The 18,498-nt window shown below is 39.0% G+C and overlaps 1 protein-coding gene across 1 annotated transcript in view; it reads left to right on the forward strand.

The window, feature by feature from the left end:
* PRORP (protein only RNase P catalytic subunit) overlaps window positions 1-14,150 on the forward strand; it is a 37,701-nt gene extending 23,551 nt beyond the window's left edge. Inside the window, exons 6-8 of the mRNA XM_062495093.1 lie at window positions 11,193-11,341; window positions 11,910-12,105; window positions 13,819-14,150. Coding sequence (XP_062351077.1) covers window positions 11,193-11,341; window positions 11,910-12,105; window positions 13,819-13,947 — 474 coding nt within the window. The 3' untranslated portion in view covers window positions 13,948-14,150. The remainder of the gene's footprint in view (window positions 1-11,192; window positions 11,342-11,909; window positions 12,106-13,818) is intronic.
* Window positions 14,151-18,498: the final 4,348 nt, after the last annotated feature.

Below are 18,498 nucleotides of genomic sequence, written 5' to 3' on the forward strand. Positions count from 1 at the left end.
TAACTGTTAGACAATAGATATCTCCCACCCTCCAAGAAAAATGCCTAACTCAAGATCAGAATTAGTATTTGCAAACCATTGGATGAAGAAACAGCCTTATAAAGCATCATTTGTGTTGGTGTTCTTGTTTTTCTGTACCTTTTCATAAAATAAACATTCAAATCTTCTATTCCGGAATTAATGTTTCCTTAATATGATCCCCCAAAATTACATTTTAAAATCACTTTGAATATTTTATCTCTGACATTGTAACTGTTTGCCCCATATCATTGTTAGGAAGCCTTTTTCTTAATAAGAAATTCTCTATTTCAGGTATTTTACATATTTCCTACTAATCTTTTCATGCATCTACTGATTTTTCCTTTCTACCCAGAGATACTAGCTTGTGATGCTGTTTCTTCCTGATTTATTATTCACTGGTCAGTTCTTTAATGATCTAAATAGTTCTTTTCACAGTTCTAGCTGGAAACATGCATTGAATTATAGTGAGTCAGAAGCTGAAGAGGTTGTCAAAATTATGTAAACATTAGGTACTCTATTTTCCAACCAGTTTAATGAATATTAATTCCTTCTTCTAATTTTTCTGAATAGAAAAACTTCCAGATGCTGTATTGACCTATCCTTGAACAATGCTTCCTGTAGTGACTGTTAAAACTGGACCTGTGCTTCTGCCATATTGTTGATGCCAACTTACCTCTTAGATAAATCAGAAAGTGTTAGTGATGCTTATATCTATCCTTATTGTCCAGCATTTATCCATTTACCTCCTCACTTCTATGCTCGACAAAAAGGAAGCAGTGAGTTGGCAGTAATATTTCTTCTGCCTCTAATATTTTGAATTTTTGAGTCTTGAGCTTTTAAGGAGTCAAGTTAACGTGGCTGAGCAAGCTGTGTACAGTGTGTGCCATAAGCTCTCTAACAGCAGCTAAAAGCCAGTTCAGTTCCATAGGTTCTGAAGTAGCTGTTATTCAGAAGTTGTTCCTTGGTATATATGGTTACATGTATACCTGGTTACATGATATACCAGTGTGGGAAGATCAACCTTGCTGATGCCTTCTTTCCTTGTTTATTTCCTAACTGTGATACTTTGGTAAACTAGGTAGTGCTTACAGTATGCACTGAAAAAAAGAAGTAGAAATATGATGCAGTTTGTTAGAGCTGTGGTTCTCTGGAGTTTGAGCTTCTACATTCAGTGCAAACTTAAGAAAAGTACAGTGGAATACCTATTTATTGAATACTATCTATACTACAACTTGATTAATTGATTGATTGATTGATTGATTGATTGGAGTTTTCTTTCCACCACAGCCCTAAGTTGCCACACATTTGAATAAATAAAATGTAGTAGTAGTAAGAGGGTTGCAAGTAATCATAGAGCAGAACCAGCCAGTCTTAATGATGTTGATTTGATGTTGATTTACCGTGCTTCTTATGAGGAGTAGTTAGCCTGGGCTCGTGTAATGTTAATGTCACTATGCTGCTTTCATCATCAGAAGTCATGTACACAATGTCCCTGTAAAACATTGCACTGTGCTGTTTAAATCTAAGTCTCAATAGTGAGAGGAGGTGTCTTAAACAATTGGAGGGTTTTGACATTTTCACTTCCAGTTTATATGTATGTATCTGCATATCATGCTTTAAAGAGTGAAATCTCTTAACTTTTCCATTGAATGGGCATTCCCAAATGGGCTTTCAGAAATTTGAATGCTATAGGTTAGGGATTTCTTTTTTGTCATCTCACCCACTCTCATTTCCACAAGCCTATTTAGTCCACCAACCTAGTTAACATAACCAGTCATAAGACAGAGTTTTAACCATTTGCCGTCTGATAAATTTGGTAAACAAAACACTTCTGAAGTTATAGTTCTATCTTGAACTTGATAAACTTGAACACTGATGTTCAGTCCTGTATTCTGCAGAGTTTTTAAGCTGGAAATCTGCATCTTTTCCATGGAAATGGACAAAAGAGGGAAATATGCAATGTAATTCCTCAAAAGTGCTGGTTGATATAGTCATATAGGTACCTGGAAACTGTAATTCTGAGTCCCCAAGCCAAAAGTTGATTTTAAAAATAGATCCTTTTATGAAATAGGGCTGGGGCTTGGGAGTGGTTCTTATTTAGCTTCTGTTAAGCCTTTCTGGTGGTCATATTTTCATATTCTCAAGCTTGTTTCTCTTGACAAGGGGAAAAAATGTCTGAGTATACAAAGCTTTTCATATAACCAGCTGTTCCCAGGAGACCAAGCATTTAGACAAATTCCAAATATCATCTATAATTAATTTATGGGAGCTGACAATATTATCTATTTGAGAAATTGCTTTATCTTTTGAGTTAAAGAAAAATACTTCAGATAAAATAGTGGCCTGCCTACTGTTCAGCTATTGAGTATTGCAAACTGCTACCAATATAATTACATGAAAAGCATCAAAGTATAAAAATTAAATCTTGTGGACTTCAGCTATGATGGTGAGTTTTCAGACTTTCACTGCCTAGGATCTCCAGGAATGGACACTGCTGGCAGTGTTACTAATAGTAAAATGGCATGAGTCTGGAATGATGCACAATCAAAACTAATGACTGTGTAAGGTAAATAATGCTGACCCACATTTTACATCAGCTGCATTACACTGCATCAGATTTTTGTTGGTTTTGTAGGAACAATGAGTTTCTTGCCAAGGTAAGCCTTGATCCAACTGAGAGTTGAACCTCTGCCTCATGGTACTGGCAGTGCAAGGTGTCCTGATGGATATGAAAGTCCCCTGGGTTTTTTCTGGTGTGGTAAATACCAGCTATGCTCTCTGCAATATTAAAAAGAATCCCTCCTAGGTTCCTCCTTGCTGAAAGCCTTGGTTTCATGGTTGGCCCAGGACAGATAGGTCTGACTCTGACCACAGCTGCTCCTCCATCTCAGACCTTTGTGCTTTAGTTTGCTTCTGCTGATTTTTGTTCTGTTGAAGAAGAACATTTTATATGTTCTCTTTCATATTAAACAAAATTTTCTTTTTTCTGACCTTCACAGAGAAATCACCACTCATTTCAGTAGTGTTTGTTAATATATTTATATGTGTTTAGAGGTCTTATTGAAAAAATAGTTTTTGAAGTGGTATAAAAGTTTTGAAGGTAACCCATTTGTAATAATCTGTAGCAGACAACTGGAAAATAGTACTACTGAGAAACAGCAGAAAGGCAGTGTGAAAATTGTGTTATAAATATTTGCTGCATGTTGTACTCTGATGCTTTTTTTCAGCTACAAGTTGAATTTACTGATGTTTTCTTGGTTATCATGTCGTTCTGCCTGGAGCTTATTTCTACCTATGAGCTTAGAAATAGTCCTTATGTTAAAGTGTCTGTGGAACTGTCAAGTTCATTAAAATGTGGGATGTCTCTGCAGAAGCATAGGTTTAATACACCTTAACAGCATCATGCCTGTGCCTGCTGTAGCAGTGATGTCCACAGGTGCTGCAGGACTTTTCCTCAAAGGACAAAAGTACTGTCTGGGACTTTTGGGACCACAAATAGAACACAGGGAAAACACTTAACATCGGACTATGTCAGTCACACTGTACAGACATCTGCATAGGACAGTGGTGAGAGCTGAAGTGTTAGTACCTTTTAAACTGTCAGTTTCAGTCTTACAAAGCTGATTTCAGTCCTGCACTGAGTTATTTCCTATCTATGGAAAGGATCAGTCGAGCTTGTGCTTTCATTTTCATAACATCCCATTACCACTGCCACCACCACCACCCAGAGATCTGGCTCACATTTTGGATTTTCAGTACTTAAATGTGTCTTCTGACCCACTCTGAAAATCTTGACTGGCACAGCTCCATTGGGCTCACAAATCTTCCTTTTTAATAGCTACATTTTTTCTAGTTCACTTCCCAATGACTAATTTTTTACATTGTTTCTAAAATGAAACATGGTAAGAGAAACTCCCTTATTTCCTTAAGTCTTTGTATACAGTGTTCTGATAATAGTAGAAAAGCAAGAGTATCAATGTAATTGCAAAGACTGGATTTGCAATGAAAGAAGGCAGGAAGCTGAAGCTGTGACTTCAGTTGGGAAAATTACTCTGTTTACAGTCAGTGGCTCTGACAGGTAGTTTCACATCTGAAGCTTATGCAAGGACAAGTAAAACCTTATACCTTTTAATTTTTATTTAACTTTCTTCCTCAAGAATATAAAGAAGATGTATGTGTAATATTGGTGCAATGAAGCAATGTGTAGTGATCAGTAAGAAAATACTGCTGAAGAAACAGCAGAGCAAGCAGAAAGAATTCAAGGATGAGAACAAAGGATAGTATTGATATGTGGAAATGCAAAATGTACAATCCGTTCAGGTTTTACATGTTTCTTTTCCTACTCTTGTATAATCACAGATAGACAGTATCACCTAACTCCTCTCCTTGGTGTGGAGGATTGAGACTATAATATTTTGTAAGTCTCCAGGTTTTGGTACAAAATAGTAGGTTCTCAGGAGATGTCTGGATAAAATCAAATCCACATAAGCTGCCCCTTACGCATTGTCAAGATCTTGGTATTTATTCTTTGTTACAAGAAAAAAAGGTGAGTAAGAGGAGAGAGAAAAATATACAGTGGTATCAACTATGGAGAAAAAATATCTCAGAGAAGATCAGAAAAGGACAGATACCTTTGTCCTTTTACATGACTCTAGAAGGGCAGACTTTCAGAAAATTCAAATTTGTGAACAAAAATGCTTTACTGCCAGTCCACAACTAAAATAGAAAACGTTACATTTTAATTAAAATAGAAAAAGTTAGTTGTTAACACTGGGTTGCAGTTAATGGTGAATTGGACATTTCCCACTTGCTACCCCAGCAGAATGCTGCTTTGGATTTCAGATTCACCCCTTCTCTTCCATCTTTATTCCTACTTCATAATTACTGACATAATATCAAAGGGTCTGCTTGTACATTTAAATAAACATTAAATTTCTTAGTAAGCAATTGGGAAAGAAAATGGTATTGTAGCTGCTTACCAAAACTTTTGGATTTAGAAACTTGACTGGCACTGAAGTAACTTACAGTATTCCACTTCCAAAAATGCAGTTAGACAACTGAAGACTATTTGTCTGTGTATTTCTTGAATTATAAGTCAGAAAAAATTGCCCATTTTTCTCTTTTGCAACTTGTACTATAAAATTCAGCAATTCCTTAAATGTCCATATCTTCTTTAGTCATAATTTCTAGAGTTCTTTGCATTGTTCATTTAGTAGCATGCTATGCTAACTACTGTCACTACACATTTTTCTTTTTTTTATTTGTGGATGAACTTCATTCATCTATAGATCATGATGATGAAAATACTGCCATTCAAAAGCATAAACATTCAAAAAGTGTGAGCAAGAATGTTCACACTAAAAAGTTTCTCAGGTGTAAGGTCTGACAAAGTGGCTGAGATCTCTTAAAGATGACAGTCCATTTTAAAAAGCCAGATTCCAGAAGCTAATGGCTCCTCCACCTGATGATCTGCTGCCTACCTCCCCATCCTTCATGTCATACACACACTTTAATTCCATGTTTAAACTGTGTGTGTATTTCTTCACTCTCTCCATGCATCCCACTGTGATTCTGTTAATTCTTGGAGCAAATACTGCTTCACTGCCCATCAGATTACTTCTTCTGCCTTTTGGGAATAAGACAGAACAGGATATGAATGTAACTAGATAGAAAATGCCTATTGAAACACTTTATTTTTCTTATATAGCTCTCTGCTGGGAAAAATAGGCACCTGTCCCTCCCTATCTGCACAGGAGAAGTTCATTACCTTACCAAATTCATTCTGCCTTACCAAATCTGAAGTCAATGTACACAGTTTTGGTTTGTATTGCGGTGTTTTCTGAGCCATTCAGCAGAATAAGACAGGGGTGGCTCTTCAAGATTGTTTGAAATTGGAAACTTTGCCTACAGTTTATAATATAGCAGAATGCAGTGTCAGAGACAATTTACAAACATGCTACTTCTACATTCAGAATTGTTTCAGGGATTGTCTTGAGCAGATTGCATCTTCAGTTGAAATCAAATGGAGTTGTAATTAAAGATTACTGGCATAACAGCCAGGGTACCATGAATACAGAAAAATATAAATTGTGCTGTTGCTTCTGTATCTGACATGAATATATTTACAGTTACTCTGCTTCATTCTCCCCATTACTCGGGATTCAAGATGGTTCATTATCTTGGTCACAGGCCATGGAGTATTGCTGGAGTCAGTTTTGACCTGAAGGTAATGTGTTTACATTCACCCAGTGTTACAGTTGATCCAAGTCCTCCAGGCAGTGGGAGCACTGGATCGTGCAGGGGCACCAGGTGTCTTGGTACACACTTGGTACCAATCAGTTTGCATCTGGCTGCAAAAGCATCTTCAGTCTCTGAATACAGACTTAATCTGCAAATAGCATAGCTGTATTTAGGCATCGCCTCATCTGAGCAAACTGAGGCTGCTGTACCGTCCTCAATCTATATTAAATCAACCTGGGAAACTGCTTCTGTGGTTTAGCTTTCCTGCTCAGTCAATAGTGTGCCTTTGATTAATAGTCATGACTGTTAAAAGTAAAAACCGACATCTAAAAATGAACGGCAGATTTTAATGCATTGTGATAGGGAGTTAAGACATATCTCTAGTGAATGTGTCAAGAGAGCATAAGTCAATTCCAGGTGCAGAGTCAATGCAGACAGGTTAAAACATGTTAAACATTGTGTGATTGCCATCACTGATGTGTGAAGGGCTGCCGCTGGTAGAGTTTTTCATGATGATGTGTTACATCGATCTAAATATTCTTACTGTAACACAAAACACAAATATTCCCAACAATATTGTTTCTGCAGTATTGCAGAGATCCCTGGTGTTTTAAGGGATAATTCCCAGGAGTTAGCTGCTGACTGTCTAAAGAGCAGAAAGTAAACCAGGCTGATTAATCTTAGTGACTGTTCATCCATCACTGCTTTCCCTTTGAAGTAGCTACTCCCTTGCTAGTCAGGGACAGATAAACTCCAGAGAAATCAAGAAATGTGTATACTGCCCCTGTATTTGAGTTAAGAAGACTTGAAACTAATTTACACTGTCTCATCAATAATAATGTAGAGAGTATAAGAAGCATTTGTATTTGCTGCTGCAGTAATGATCTTGAATGTGGTTTGGTGAAATTACAAGCTCAGTGAGAAAGTCCAGCCTTTCAGGCAGGCAGCATACATGCCTTCCCTAACTAACTGGCTGTTCTGTGGGAGAAATCTCTGGGTTCTCATCATGTCTCTCTCCTGTGTGTGGGACTGAAGTAAACAGGTTTTTCTTGACTGTATTTTCTTGATCTACAGCATGGGAAAAGGTAACCAAAATCATGACAGGAATTTATAGAATCATAGAATGTCCTGAGTTGGAAGGCACCTACAAGGATCATCAAAGTCCAACTCCTGGCCTTGTGGAGAGCACCCCAAGAATTGTACCATGTCCCTGACAGTGTTGCCCAAAAGCTTCTTGAACTCTGTCAGGCTTGGTGCTGTGACCACTTCCCTGGGGAGCCTGTTCCAGTGCTCAACCACCCTCTGGGTGAAGAAGCTTTTCCCAATGTCCAATCTAAACCTCACCTTACCCAGTTTCAGGCCGTTCCCTTGAGGCCTGTCACTGGTCACCAAAGAGATCAGTGCCTGCCCCTCCACTTTCCCCCCGCCACCACCACCCCCAAGGGAGTTTGTAACTGCATTGAGGTCTCTCCTGAGTCTCCTCCAGGCTGAATAGACCAAGTGACCTTTGTGCTGCTCACAGGGCTTTACCTCAGCCCCTTCACCATCTTCTTTGCTCTCCTGTGGATGCTCTCTAACAGCTTAAATGTCTTTTTTTTATTGTGGCACCCAAAACTGTACCCAGGACTGGAGAGGCCACATCAATGAAGAGTGAAGTGGGACAATCACTCTTTGGACTGGCTCCAGTTGCTGGCTAAACTTTGGAGATAATGATCATGCTTAGCCCTGCCTGACAGTGCAGTAATGGCAGCTTTGAACTTATGGTCTGTGCTGGGGTTTCTTCTGCAGTTTCACAGCTTCAGTTGGGTGGGAGGCAGCACTAACAAAAGGTGAAAATAACAATAAAAGGGCAGTTTGCTGCTCTTATTAGCAGATAACCTGTAGGTGAGTTTTGCTTTTAAATGGCAGTTAGTGAACCCAAATGTTTAAGCAATGTCAAACATGATTTATTCATAAAAAATGTGACTTAAATATTTTGGTGGTTACTTCTTCATGCTACATGTGTATACAGGTGAGTCACCTTTTGCTGAATCACTGAGTGGTGTGCCTCCCAGCAGCAGTGTGTAGGGATTTCCCATTTCACAAGTGGAAATCTACCAGTAGTACCTAATGAGAAAGGCTGTCCTACCTCAAGCTAACCTTTGGGACACATGGCACAACATGATCTAGTGATCAGAAAAGGCCTGGCAGTAAAATCTTAAGAAATCTGTATCCTGCTCTGCTCATAGTTCCTTGTATGAGTTTGAGTAATTAATCTACCTTCTTGTGTTCCATTATACACTCATGTAACTTCTGGAAATACTAGATTGATAAAATACCCCTGACTTTCTAAATGAGAGATCACTACTGCTCTTTTTGTATTAACACCATTATGTTCAGTTACCTTCCTCTGTGACTGAAACAAGTGTTAGTGTGTCTCACATCTTCCTTTCTTGAGAAGCAGCCAGATGTGGGAGTAGATACACTTAGGAAACCCCCCCATGTTAAGTTCTGTGATTCCTTGTAGGCCTTCCCCATTAAGTGCCCAAGCCTAAAGTGAGAGAAAAGGCCTTTCACTAAGTTGTGTCAGATAAGAGGGGTGTGCAGAACATAATTATTTTTATCTTATGAAAACAAAAATAATTTCTATCTTCTGTATTATAGTTGTGTAAGTAAGGTTAATCTCTGTGTTAAGTAGAAGAGGGACAGTGGGTTGTTATGTAAGCAGGAGTTTCAACATTTTTAAATGCTGACTCCCTTTAATTTTAGTACATTTTAAGCCTCATTTGCTAATAATATGTAGGACAAGAATGTCCACATGACTAACAGATACAAAGTGCAACTAGTTATAACCTCCAGAAAGAAAGACGTACAAGAGCTGGAACCAAGACACTTAATTCTTTTATAAACTTGGGAATAGCTACTGTTGACCAATCTGTATCTGGAACTGCTGTTTTTTAACTTCCTTTTTTCACATGATTTTTTGCTAACCTTCCCTAATGTAGCAAAATGTTAGGCAAAAAGAAAGAGTATTTTCTTTTGGAATTTGTAAGGGTTTGCTAAAGTTACTCATGGTTATTATTTCTTCACCGTTGACTTCTGTACATAAAAACGTCTGTGGATGCAGTAGTTACATCCCTAACTTTTATTAGTTTCAATGAACTCAGATGAACCGACTTAATTCTCCTTTGGTATTTGAATCCAGCTATTTGCAGGACTAGTTCAGTGCATGAGAAGTTATTGCATTTGGCCTTTTCCTGCTCACATTATGTTTTGTTTGTTTTAACCAGGGAAAAGTATGCATGTGTAGCCAATATCCAGTGTGGTCTCCTGGAAGCAGGAAGTAATTTCCAATAGGTACTGTTAGGTATTTGTACTTTTCATTAGCACCAAGCTCCTATATCTGTATGAAAACAGAACCTTTAGTCCTGCAGAAGCAATACTGTCAATTTATACAGCAATTTATAGCTCAACAATTAAAGTTAATGTAGAAAATCTTCTGGCTTCCTCTCCCAGATCACAGATCCAAATTCATGGCATATTTAATTTGTGCCATCTGCAGGTCCTTTCCTGTGAAGGGCAGTCCCACACTCCCTGTCCTCACTACCTCCAGCGATGTGTTCCCATCAGTCATTGAACCTTTGGCTCAAGTCTGTCTTTTGGGTTGCTGTAAGCTCAGCCCTACAAAAAAAGGATCTTTTGTTGCATCAGTGAGCTTGTGTGTAGTTGTGATATAGATCTGACACAGCAGAAGTAGTGAGAGCGTGCAGCTTGAGAGAAGACTGAATGGGGCCACCCCTTTCTGGTACTTGCAGGTAGATGAAACTAAATGCATTGTAAAATGGCACACGAGTTACACGAACAATTCTTTCTAGTCCTTGAATCAAAAGCAAATTATACCAAAAAACCAAGAAGGATCAGAAATAGGAGGAAAGAAAGGAAAAGAGAAGAAGGGTAATTGAAGGTATTAAAGGGAGAAGAAGTAACAAGGAAGACGGAAGTAGCTAGAAAAGCAGGAAGGATTAAAGAATAATCAGGAGATTGTATGTTGGCAAATAGTGGCAGCAAATGCAGGTAAAAATTAGGAAATACCTTTCCCTGGTAGTTGAGCATACTGTCCTTGTCTTTCAAATATGATAGGTGCATCAATCTCAAGAAACAATTATTCTGTCTGTCTGGGGCTAACTGAAATGTCATTGTTTTGTGAGCAGTCCACAGTAATAACCTGGATGCTTAAAGCCAGAACCTTTGTCCTCCCTGAGCTCAGAAGCAGGGAGGTAAAGTCCCAGGCACAAGTGCCTGTCCTGAGAAGCATTTGTTGCAGAACAGGCACAGCCCAAAGAGACTGCCGAAAAGTCCCTCTGAAGTGAGTTCACCACCTCAATATGCTGTTTCACAAGTGGGCGGCTAGTCTGGATGTGGTTTTCATAAAGCCTTAATCCCGAGGTCACGGATTTCCATGTGCCGCAGCTCGCTGCCTCCCCAGAGGACGGCCTGGGCCATGTAGGGTCTCCAGGTCCAGCAGGTGGGGCTGGAGAGGCAGTGTGCTCCGGGCTCCCGGTGCTTCGTGGTCAGAAGTGGGTATCACTTAAAAACCCAGCGTGATTCGCTTCCCTCGGCTGACTTGGAACTTCTGACGTCTCCATACAACTTGGCCCGAGGTCGTTTGTGTCATGAACTGCAAGAACTAGAGTATAAAAGCATTGTATTTTCTGTGTGGTTGTGAGCAGCTCCCTTCAATGAATTGGTTTGTTGTTTCTTTTTATTTTTGTGACTAAGGAATTAAAATTAGTTATCTGCTTAATTTTAATTGTTAAAATTAACATTGCAGTTAAGAACTATGTGAAACGAGAGTAATCTAGAGTCCCTCTAGGTGAGACACACATGAAAATATTCCCTGTCACTCTGTATTTACAGCTAAGAAAAACTTTGGTTTGCTTTGTTTTCTGCAGCTGTTTGATGCTGTCAACTGCCTGGCAAAAGAGAATGCCCGGTTGCTTGTGCTGGGCCGCAAACATATGCTGATGAACTCTTCAAACTGGAAAAGAGAAATTATGAAGGAGATGCAGAATAAGGCAGACTTCTTCTTTACTGAAAATATGTAAGTTGAAGAAGACAGCTCAATATAATAGAGACCAACACCTGATTTATGTGCATTTTGGTCTAGTTTTTAAAACCATTACTAGTGTCTCTATATGTATGTGAAACATATCCCTTGCTATATTTGCTTCAAAAGTATAAAAAAAGTTGCATTATGAAGACTTTCATCACTTCCACTGCCAAGAGCACAATGCCCTGAACTTAAGGAATTTCTGGTAGTATCAGTATGCAGTTGTAGTCTGCTGCTGTGTGGGCTACACTGTTGAGTTTTACCAGTTTTGTTCCACATAGCATGGCATTGTTAAACTTCATGGCAGGAGGTAATACTGTTCTATTATCAGATTGTGATAAGAGCAGAAATGTGCTCTAAGTACCATGCAATTATTTTTTATTGCACTCTAGCTTTTGGTGCCCTGTGGTAAGCAATTTTTTATTTTACAGGGAACTAGAGTAGTGGTGGGAATTTTCAGTGTTGCTGAAGAATAAATGTTGATCAGCATTTGAATCACTTCCTGCAGCCACTTACTGCCTTGTGAATGACGTCTGTCTTTTCCATTTGTTTTATGAAGCTCTGAAGATGATGCCTTCTTGTTATATGCCACTCTCCGATCAGGCAAGCATTGCAAGTTTGTTACTAGAGACTTCCTCCGGGATCACAAGGCTTGTATCTCCGACAGCCTGACACGTCACCTGTTCCGTAAGTGGCAGCGTGGGCACCAGATAGTGTTCTTCCCTTCTGCAGAAGGAAGGAGTATAAATTTTTTGGTAAGTTTTCCCGCTTCAGTCAGACAACACACAGAGCATATTCACTGAAGGTACATTATTTCAGACTCTGGAAGTCAAAACATCTTGTTGAAGTCTAAGAAATGGATTTGTACCGATGTGCTCCAAACTCCCATGTTAACTGGAAATTCACTGGATTCACAAAGCATGCCACAAGCAAGAAAACTGTAAGACAGCCAATAAATGCTACCTAACTGTTTAAAATGTAAATGTAAATAAAAGTTTATGCATACACATCTTTCCAGTGCTGGAAACTCTGTAGCCATTACTGGCCTTAGTAAAATCTGAATGCCAATGTTGTAATTTATTTTAAACTTTGAAATGCCTATTCTCTTCTGGAGCACTGTTATAAAATATCATGCTTCTAATTTTACAATAGAATTTCTTTCATCTTTATTTTAAAGAAACAGAAAAATACAGGTATTTCTGTATTCACTGTAGTAGTGAGCAACACGGGTGTAAAGTTTCATGAGGGAAAGCCCGGAACACTCAGGTTTCTAGTTAGTATTCAGCTGCAGAAATTGCAGTAATGTCATGTTATGGCAGAATACTACTATAATTGTCTAAGGAGATATGTATCCTTGTGACCAGTACATTAACAGGAATGCTGTTGTTTCAAGATTTTGCTAGGGGAAAATTCATCATGTGGCATTCTGCATGGAGTTTTTTTGTTATGTGGTCTGTCTCTATAGTTATTGCCTGCTTAAAGGAATACTGCACCTATGCAGATTAATTTTCTTCCTTCTATGGTTAAAATTTTAAAATAACATTCATGGTTGCAAACAGAGGCACCAGTTTGTAAGAATGACAGCCTTTCATTCTTCGTTGTCATATATACATTTCTTCTTGTGGAGCCAGATGATGAATGGTGGGTTACCTGAGTAACACAGCTTTAGCTACACCTTATTTCTTTCTTTTGTACAAAGGGACTACTAATTTTCACATCTTAATTCCCACACAAGGGATTTAGTTGATTCATATTCCCAGTCATAGCTGTCTTGTAGGTTATTCTGGAAGCTACCACAGGAAAGTAGACTTCCAAGACTATACATAGAGAGTGATAGTATGTCCTGGGAACCGTAATTACCAACCAGTAATGTTTCTTTTGTATTTGTCTTATATATGTTGAATTCATATACCTGCAACATAATAGACCTGAAAAATTGTTTATTCTATTTGTTCAACCAGATGCTTCTGAAAGTGTTAGTGATAAACCCTTCCCTTATTTCTCCATTTCTTAATTCTTCTTGGGACAGAGGAAGTCAGCTCTGTAAAGAGACTGAGAGAACAAATACAAGATGTCATTAATGTCATTAAATCCTATGTTCAAGCCTATAAACTTCACATCCTGAGTAATTCCCATATGATTTGATTTAACTGAACAGAACAACAATCATTTTGTCATTTCTAGTAATTGAGTGCGTTATGCCGACATCATTATTATCTGGTGCTGTTAGAAGACAGAATTTATAATGACTCCTAGACCACAAAATACTAGAAGATAGTTTAGTTTTTCCCCCAGTACTAAAATTTAGGATTTGTTTTGTATAAGAAAATGAGAGTTGTTAAGAGATAGAACTGTGAAGACTTCTAAGGTAAGCATTGGAAGTCGTAACCACATGTAATTGATATTTTAGTACTATGTTGTATAAAGTCTAAAAATAAATGTTTTTCATCTGTTTTTTTTCTCAACAGCCTGCTTTCCATTACGACTGTGTAGTACAGACTACAGGGGATACATGGCATATTCCCTATAAAGATGTTTTTGAGGAAAAATATTCATATCAAGTACCAAGGAAATGGCTCTGCATTCAACAGAAATGATGAAGAATGTAATTGACAAGCTGAAGCTGCCTTCTTTTTTTTTTGTTATCACTGTTGCTGGCTAGGAGAACTCAGCAGAATGATAATAGTATTAAACCTGTGAGATGTGTAACTAAAGAAAATTGAGTGACTGCTTTGACAAAATCATTCCTGCATATATCTCTTAACATCAGTGGTAGTCCGATGGGAATGAATTAGGTCCATTATTTCCATTTTTCCAGGCAATTTTTATGGTTTGAACTAAAACATGATTTTTCCTGTTGGAATTACAGTTTGGGCATTTTTACCTTCTTTTTTTTCTCAAGCCTTTCATCTACACTGAAATGTATAAACTCTGTCCATTGAAAAAACTAAGCAAGACTTGTAAAGTACCTTCAGAATTTGTGGTGCTGACCTTGAAAGAGTGTTTTGCAATGCCTTCTTCTGTTCAGTGCAGCTAAAGGGGACATATGGTGCATTTACCATTCGCCAAACACACACAAAACTAAGATTTCCCCACTTTAATTAGAATTTATTTGGTTACATAGAATCCAAGAGATTGCTTAGAGGAACATATAGCAATAATTTATTTGGAAGAACAAGGAAACAACCAGTGGAATGTTATGTGGCTTTTTCACACTCCTAAATTGGCCATTTCTGACAGGATGTGACATCACTGCAGTAGTTTGCTGGCGGAAATGCATGGGTTTTTAAAATGAAAATGGATAGCTAGAAAGTCTTAAAGACAATAACAGGACAAAATTGATTCTTGTACATATCTATAAAATCTATCCCAAGTTAAAAAGCAAAAAAATAATATAAATTACTATGTTTTATATCCAGGAAAAGTGTTCTAAGTTACTTGTAAGTGTGTGTGGAAAATATGTTTGTTTATTGCACTTAATAGTTTAATGCAAACTTTTCCCCCAAAAAAACATAGAAATGCCACGTAAATCTCATATGAAATACCCTGGGCTTGTCAAATTTGTCTTGTACAAAAATCCTTGGTTTGAAACTGAGATGAAACATGAAGATCTTTTTGAACAGAACTTGCAGTTCTGAGTTCTTGCAGGGCCCCATGACAAGCTCCCTCGGGACTCAGCATTCAAGCATATTCCCTGCTATTTTTTTTTTCCAGGACAGTCCTAACATATGTTCTAGTTCTGGTATCGGTTTGTAAATCAGCAGGTGTTATCTGCATATAGTCATGTCCTTGAGGTACTGTGCAGAAAGTGTAGAGGAGCTGGGTGCCTCTTAAGGTAACAGAAAACCTTGGCTTTAAATTCATCATATTCTTGGTAGTGTTCATCACATTCTTGGTAGTGTTCATCACAGACCCTTTTCCTGACAGAACATGGCAGCTCCTATGGAGTCCAGCAGGGAAAGCAGAGAGATTGGATCTACTTCTCTCATTCCTCAATACTTCTAATTTGTGAGAAGATTGCTTTTATAATTCTTAAAGTCAGAGAACTGCCACGTCTCCTTGAAAATAGAAATACTGCTTTTAAATTAGTCCTGTGCAGGACTGCTTAGTTAGCAGCTGCTGCTCTATACGAAGCTCCTGCACCCTCTGTGTGAAGTTCTGCATGGCATAGGCTGGTGTGAATCAGCTGTTACAGTCTTCCCTTGGTACTAGCTCTGATGGTCATTCAGCCCAAAGGAATGCTGAGTCTTAAAACTTTGTTTTGGCTAGGTCAGAATTGGCATTATTGCACTCTGCTAGCATTGCACTAGTACTGGTACGTGTGTGGGAGTGGGGTTCAAATGTCAGGCTGCAGCAGGTGGGTCCCTGAAGCAGCTGTGCCTTAGGTCAGCCCTAGCTGAGCAGAAACTGCACCTTCAGGGTACCCATTTCATTGCCAGACATGTTCATCTGTTGAAGTTTGTATTTTACCTCACCCTGGTTATTAACAGGCATGCATAATATTCACATATAACTAATAAATGCATTCTCTACTTCCTTTTTGCTCAGGACATGTCCTTAATCAATCACTTGGGTTTCACCTCAAAAGCTGTTTTTAGAGAGATACTGTAATACCTTTTAAATAATAACACTTCCTAAATACACATTACCAATATATTTAGGGAACAGAATATGAAATTTACAATTGGAAGGTATTACAACATTGGTGTCAGATTTTTGACTTCTTCTTTCTATGTTTGCTGTTAATACACTTCTCTGTATATACTTACAGGTAATTAATGGCCTCTGTGGAACCAAAGGGGAAACATTAATGATGAACCAGCAGACTTTTTCAGGTGTATACTACCTGTTACATAGATGCACATTGTATCCAGACGCTCAGTTCTGAGGTTAATTATTTGAATTTTATTTAAGACATCTCTGAAATAATATTTCTTTTGTGTTGCCCTAAGTCTTCAAATTTCAGATTACGGAAGTAGCATTTCATGGTAACAGTGAATATGAGGATTTGCTTCCAAGTATCTAGAAGGAAGTCAGAGGGTTTCACTGGCAATAAAAATAAACGTGAGAGCCAAACCAAAGCCAATAACAAATAGCAGATCTATTTGACATCTACTGCTGTTTATATAGTGGTACAGTAAAAATTCAAGGTAATTTATTACACAGGTGGGTTCATGCTGAATGCCAGAAAGGCAAGCCTTCTAAACAATACAGCAAGTGGTACCCCAAAGAGACACTGACTGCCATTTGCTATTACATTGTGTGAGGACAATGGGAATCAGAAGGAATGTGCCCTTAGTTTAGCTTGTTGTTGTGTGCCATGGAGACAGAGATACACTGGCAAGATAGAGTTGAGGAAGATTAACTGATTCAGCCTGAACTCCAGCTATTACCACCTCCAAGACCTCCCACTTACTGCTTACTATGTTAAAAAGTAATGTAATCTCACTGATGACAGTGAGAACAGCTTTCCTCAGGATCTTGCAACACAGACTTTGACTCCATACCCATACTCATCAGAAGTGAGTCAAACCAAAAGCATGATTGCTTTTCTGAAATGATACTATACTCTGGAAGCTATATCCTGAAACTAGCATAACTTCCACTCCATCATGTCCATGGTATTGAGCAACTATTACTCTTTCCTTTATCTAATTCAAATACTGAACCTTTGATTCCAGACTTAAGGATTTTGGACTGGCAGTCAGGCTGAACACTTGATACTTGCTTGGATTTTCTCATCCCCTTTTTCTCAGGGGAAAAAAGTCATTCTAGAGAATTAAATAGCTCTGTAGATGGAAGGACTGTAAAGGTATGGATCATCATCTTGGAGAAACTGGTCTTAAGAGACATAGAGGTCTTAAGAATCACAAATGTTCTGGAAGAAATGCTGTGGGATCCATTGTTGGCTGTGTCAGTACAAAAGTATTAAATGGTACTGGCAGATTGAAGGTTCAGATAAAAGGTGAGGTTTCAGACAAAACCACACAACATGCGGTTATGCTGAGCAGCTCTTTGCCGTGGCATGTTGTGGATTTGAGAAGTTCACCTGGGATAGAGGGGAGCAAGTTCATGAAAGGGAACCAGCAAAGGTTACTAAATAACCAGAAAGTATCCCTGCCTTGGGAAGTCCCTCCAGATGGCTGGAGACTGGGAGAGGATTCAGGGAGTGTATCATGAAAGGCTCTCTCTACTCTTAATTCCTTGAGCATCCCCCTTTTGGCCACATTTGGAGACAGAGCACTGGGTAAGCCTGGCTCCGTTCTGACCCAGCAGATGCAGTCATACATGTTCATGTTCTCTGTGTTCCAGTGCTTGCATCACCTTTTAAACATTTTGTGTCTGCCCACAAAGTCCTTCCTTCCCTAATGAAAAGGACAACTGTGAGTCTTGTAATATGTAACGGGACATTATTCTCCCACAGTACTAATAGGCAAGGAGAAGTATTTTGAAAAATTTGAGAATGCACAGTTTTAATACGTGGCATATACAAAATCCACCTTTATTCTGCCATTTCAACAAGGAATAAGATCACCTAATAACAGCAACTTTAAAATAGAAGTGTGGATGCCAGAACCGCAGCTCTTCCAACTTTTGAAATGACCAACTTTTAAAAAATGCTTTCCCACAAAGAGGAGGGGAATTCCAAGATGTTAAAAGGCAAAAAGAACATGTAATCACGAGTTTAAATTTGGGGGATTTCCCTTTGTACTGGACACCGATAAGTAGTCTTTTAAACATCGCATTATAACGCAGCTGCGGCAACAATGGCCTATGAACACCTTAAACATGTTTTTTTGAGGTACTTGCTTTAAAATTATTCTCACTGAAGAGTACAAGTGGAAATACTTAGTTCGGTAATTGTAGGAGCGGTTTTGTTTACCCGGCTGGCGGGTGATGCTTTTATCCAGCGTCGATGGATGCCGCGACGATGCTTTTGTTCCGTTTCCCGCTGCTTCCGCGGGCGTTCCCCGGGGCACGTCGGGCGGGTTCTCAGGATGCCGTGGACGGGAAGCTTTCCCCGCCCCGCGGCCGCCGCTCCGCTGCCGACGGAGCTCCGCCTTCCGCCCGCGACGCGCGCGGCGGCCGCGGGGCTCGGGCATGCGCAGCGCCGGTGCCGGACGGTGACGGTGCGGGAGCGGCGCGCG

Source organism: Cinclus cinclus, chromosome 6, assembly GCF_963662255.1.
Source record: "Cinclus cinclus chromosome 6, bCinCin1.1, whole genome shotgun sequence".
In the NCBI taxonomy this organism is placed as follows: domain Eukaryota; kingdom Metazoa; phylum Chordata; class Aves; order Passeriformes; family Cinclidae; genus Cinclus; species Cinclus cinclus.